The sequence below is a fragment of the Entelurus aequoreus genome, linkage group LG13 (assembly GCF_033978785.1).
Source record: "Entelurus aequoreus isolate RoL-2023_Sb linkage group LG13, RoL_Eaeq_v1.1, whole genome shotgun sequence".
NCBI classification, from domain to species: Eukaryota; Metazoa; Chordata; class Actinopteri; order Syngnathiformes; family Syngnathidae; genus Entelurus; species Entelurus aequoreus.
This window is the reverse complement of record NC_084743.1, coordinates 16,073,312-16,078,311: the sequence shown is the minus strand read 5'-3', so window position 1 is coordinate 16,078,311 and position 5,000 is coordinate 16,073,312. Positions and strand designations below refer to the sequence as shown.

General features: G+C 39.1%; 1 protein-coding gene across 1 annotated transcript in view; it reads left to right on the top strand.

Moving 5' to 3' along the window:
* LOC133663204 (protein lifeguard 3-like) overlaps nt 1–5,000 on the top strand; it is a 17,540-nt gene that overhangs the window by 6,890 nt on the left and 5,650 nt on the right. Inside the window, exons 7-10 of the mRNA XM_062067496.1 lie at nt 439–489; nt 553–592; nt 4,371–4,408; nt 4,488–4,575. Coding sequence (XP_061923480.1) covers nt 439–489; nt 553–592; nt 4,371–4,408; nt 4,488–4,575 — 217 coding nt within the window. The remainder of the gene's footprint in view (nt 1–438; nt 490–552; nt 593–4,370; nt 4,409–4,487; nt 4,576–5,000) is intronic.

Sequence of the window (5,000 nt, the reverse complement as noted above, 5' to 3'; positions counted from 1 at the left end):
CATATACTGTATATATACATACACACACACACACATATACTGTATATATATATATACATATATATATATACATATATATATACATACGTATGTATATATATATATATATATATATATATACATACATATATATATATATATACATACATATGTATATATATATATATATATATATATATATATATATATATACATATATATATATACATACATATATATATATATATATATATATATACATATATATACATATATACATATATACATATATATATATATATATATATATATATATATATATATATATATATATATATATATATATATATATATATATATATATGTACACGCACACACACACCCACACACACACACACACACACACACACACACACACAATGCTACCAGTGGCAGTAACAATGTTTGGTCTCTTTATAGAGTGCTTTATTTTATGGTCTACTGCATTCTGATTTGCTGCAAAGGGCCAAGGTGAGCATTGAGGTTAATTGTTACAAATGACAAGTACAGTATATAAAATGATCTTCTGTGTAGGAGGAGATTTCCATGGAATCTTGTGCTGCTGGGAGTATTTGTGAGTATTGTTGTTTGAGGCCCACTCCACTCCACTCCACTCAATAACTGCTATTTTCTTGGTGTAAATTCCTCATCTAAATCTGATCAAACATATTTGATGTGGCGATCGTGACAATCCCTGCAAATTATGCGCGGCCTCGCAACTTTGTCTGATTTCTCCTCACATTCGAGCTAATCTGCATCATTTTCCCATCCAAATTCGTCTCTGAGAGGCATTCAAATGCACATGTCAAGTGTCTAACACAGGGGTGTCCAAAGTGCGGCCCAGGGGCCATTTGTGGCCCGCTGCTAAGTTATTGACATTTTCACCTGGGTGACTGAGAACCTTCAGAGGGGGTGTCAGGGAGTTAAACACATTTTTGAAGGATTTTGAGGCAATGGAACTTTTGTCATTGCACTTACAAAACAACAGTATATAACAATAATAATAATAATAATAATAATAATAATAATTCACCTGCAATTGCTGGGATTTTACCGACATCAGGTCCGGCTCAACCCCCCATTAAATATGCGTGGTGGTCAAGCCAGCTCTGTCCTCAATGAGTACTAGGCACAGCCATTGAGTCTGTCTAGACCAGGGGTCACCAACCTTTTTGAAACCAAGAGCTACTTCTTGGGTACTGATTAATGCGAAGGGCTACCAGTTTGATACACACTTAAATAAATTGCCAGAAATAGCCAATTTGCTCAATTTACCTTTAACTCTGTTATTATTAATAATTAATGATATTTACACTTAATTGAACGGTTTAAAAGAGGAGAAAACACGAAAAAAATGACAATTAGATTTTGAAACAGTTTATTTTCAATTTCGACTCTTTAAAATTCAAAATTCAACCGAAAAGAAGAAGAGAAAAACTAGCTAATTCGAATCTTTTTATGGAACATCATTAGTAATTTTTCCTGATTAAGATTAATTTTAGAATTTTGATGACATGTTAGGTTAAAATCCAATCTGCACTTTGTTAGAATATATAACAAATTGGACCAAGCTATATTTCTAACAAAGACAAATCATTATTTCTTCTAGATTTTCCAGAACAACATTTTTAAAAGAAATTCAAAAGACTTTGAAATAAGATTTCAATTTGATTCTACAGATTTTCTAGATTTGCCAGAATATTTTTTTTGAATTTTAATCATAATAAGTTTGAAGAAATATTTCACAAATATTCTTTGTCGAAAAAACAGAAGCTAAAATGAAGAATTAAATTAAAATGTATTTATTATTCTTTACAATAAAAAAAATAAATTTACTTGAACATTGATTTAAATTGTCAGGAAAGAAGAGGGATGAATTTAAAAGGTAAAAAGGTATATGTGTTTAAAAATCCTAAAATCATTTTTAAGGTTGTATTTTTTCTCTAAAATTGTCTTTCTGAAAGTTATAAGAAGCAAAGTAAAAAAATTTATGAATTTATTTAAACAAGTGAAGACCAAGTCTTTAAAATAATTTCTTGGATTTTTAAATTCTATTTGAGTTTTGTCTCTCTTAGAATTAAAAATGTCGAGCAAAGTGAGACCAGCTTGCTAGTAAATAAATAACATTTAAAAAATAGAGGCAGCTCACTGGTAAGTGCTGCTATTTGAGCTATTTTTAGAACAGGCCAGCGGGCTACTCATCTGGTCCTTACGGGCGACCTGGTGCACGCGGGCACCGCGTTGGTGACCCCTGGTCTAGGTGATTGGAGAGCTAGCTTCCACAGCTAGTAGGTACATGACCATGACTTCTGTTTGGTTTGATCAGCTGTTTGGAAACAAGGTAAATACATTTTTTGTGTCCTGGGCATGACGTTAAAGTGCATCCGTCAGTGGAGGCTCCTCTATGGGGTCTTGGGGCACGAGGAGGTTAACCCCTTTACTACTGTTACCCCAGGTGGCCCTTGGCAAAGGCCTAGTACCTGACTGCCCCCTAGCCAGGGATACGGTGAAGACCTCAATGGCGGAGCAGGCAGGAAGAATCCTGCAGCAAAAAAGGGTCCCCAGTCGTCTTGGACTCCATGCCACTGGACCCTGACCCGATTCTGTCAAGGATCGTGTGGTGACTGTCTGTGCACCAGTCTCCCCACGTTAAACAAAGTCAGGCACAGGCATCCTCCATAAAGGGATACACCCCTACCAGTTCGAGTGACTGCAGATTATATAAATTTACATTTACAGAATCTCTTATATTCAGATCAGATCAGATCAGATAGGTCTTTATTGTCATTGCACAAGTACAACAAAACTTTGTTTTCAGCACAAACCCATTCACGATTAGACAAAAAAAACAGTATACAGGGTTACAGAACAGGAACGCTGATGGGTCGCCAAAGGCGCCCCATAAAAGATGGGAAAAAGGTAAAACGCTGGGGAAAAAGATGAGTAAAAAAATACAATCTAGACTGGGCTCCTAAGGGGGCCTAGTCTGGAGTGGGAAAAATCCTCCATGCCATGCACACATAAACACGTTACATTTAATCACGACAAACTTGCAACAGAGGGGCGGGGAGTTGGGGGCCTGGAAGGGGACCGCTGCTATGAAGCGCTGCCATCCGACCATCACCCCGAGGGGAAACAAGCGGTGGTGAAGGCGTGGTGTGCGGGAGGGGGCGTGTGTGCCCAATTGTCTTGGGTGTGATGATGTAATGTTTTTTATAGACTGAGGCCGATCTGAAAAAGTTCGACTCCAGGTGTCGTTGAGGGAGGGAGGGAGGTCAAAAGCGTCCATCATTGAGGTGTCCTCGGGGGTGTTTTTCGGAACAGCCTGGTCCTGTTTTCACAGTGTCAAGGCCATTCGAGGGAGTCAAATCGTAGATTAGGATGTTTGTTTTCCGCGAGCAGACAAAACAATGACTTGTCTGTTCTATTCGTCCATGCTGGCTGCTCTCAAATTCAATTCTTTTTTTCCTTTTTAGCAAGCTTCTCCATGATGTGATCCATCTTGCGATTCAGTTGAGAAATCGCCACATTCTGTGTTCCCACAGCCCTGCCCAAACCATCCATTGCGACGAACAACCTTTGGGCTCCTTGAGTGGCTGCCATAGTCTAACGAATTTGACAATACACCAGAGCAATGCCCATCCCAATCAGCAGGTGCCCCGCGATCACGGTTCCAAATAGGTAGATGTCTTCCACGTCCTCTATGGAAAGGACTGAGAGGCACATGATTCTCCATTTATCCCAGGAATCTCTCACATACCCCGCAGCAATGGTTCCATCAGGGCAGCCAGGCTCCCCCGAGCCTCTTTTCCTCGTCGAAAAGATTTTGCCAATTGCGTCGAGAGTCCAGCTGATCATTTCCACGTCTGATGTTTAGATTTGAGGACAGCGCAAATAAAGAGGCTTCAAAAAAGTTCAGACAAGACAAAAACAAAGAGAGCAAGCTGGGAGAAGAGGGAGCGGAAAAAAATGTGACCGCCCTCACCAGAGGCAAGACAGAAAGACCGATATATATATATATATATATATATATATATATATATATATATATATATATATATATATATATATATATATATATATATATATATTGGTATATATCTGCGACTTATAGTCAGGTGCATTTAATATATGTAAAAAAAAAAAAATTCTAATATGTAGTGGCTGCGGCTTATATCCCGGTGCACTCTATAGTCCGGAAAACAAAGTAGATCAATGTGCAGAATAATTTCTAGTTAATTTAATCATGCTTTTATGAATTTCACTTCCTGGGGACAGCAATGGCACTGATTGGGTGGAACAAAATAAACGTTTTACAAACACAACTTCCTTCAATGTGCTTCCTCTTCCAGACCGTCGCCCTGTCTTACGTGTCCGGAACCATCTCCAGGTTTGCTTCGGCCGTGTAACATCCACCCTCAGCACCACGTGCTCGGGTCATGTTCCTTTCTGTCGGCGTCTTTCCCCAGCTACTACGAAACCAAAGCCGTCTTCCTCGCCACGGGAATAACGGCGCTGGTTTGTGCGACCGTCACCGTCTTCTGCTTCCAAACCAAGGTAAGACGTCTGTAGCTTCCAAACCAAGGTAAGACGTCTGTAGCTTCCAAACCAAGGTAAGATGTCTGTAGCTTCCAAACCAAGGTAAGACGTCTGTAGCTTCCAAACCAAGGTATGACGTCTGTAGCTTCTGTCAAGGTTTGTTGTTGACGAACCCCAAGATGCAGAGATGGCGGCAGGCATTGTCCAGGAAAACATGATTTAATGTTCATAAAATAAAGGTAAAAACACAAACCAGGAACTAGGAACAGGAAACAGGGAAACAGGAACTGGAAGACGAGGAACAAAAATACAGCAAGCTACAAACAGCTACAGAATATAGCTTACCGCTACCGCATCCAGCTACACTGACATTGACAAGTAGAAATGACAATAATCCAGCAGTGACTGGAGGGCAGGGCAGGTATAAATAGCAGCTGGCTGAT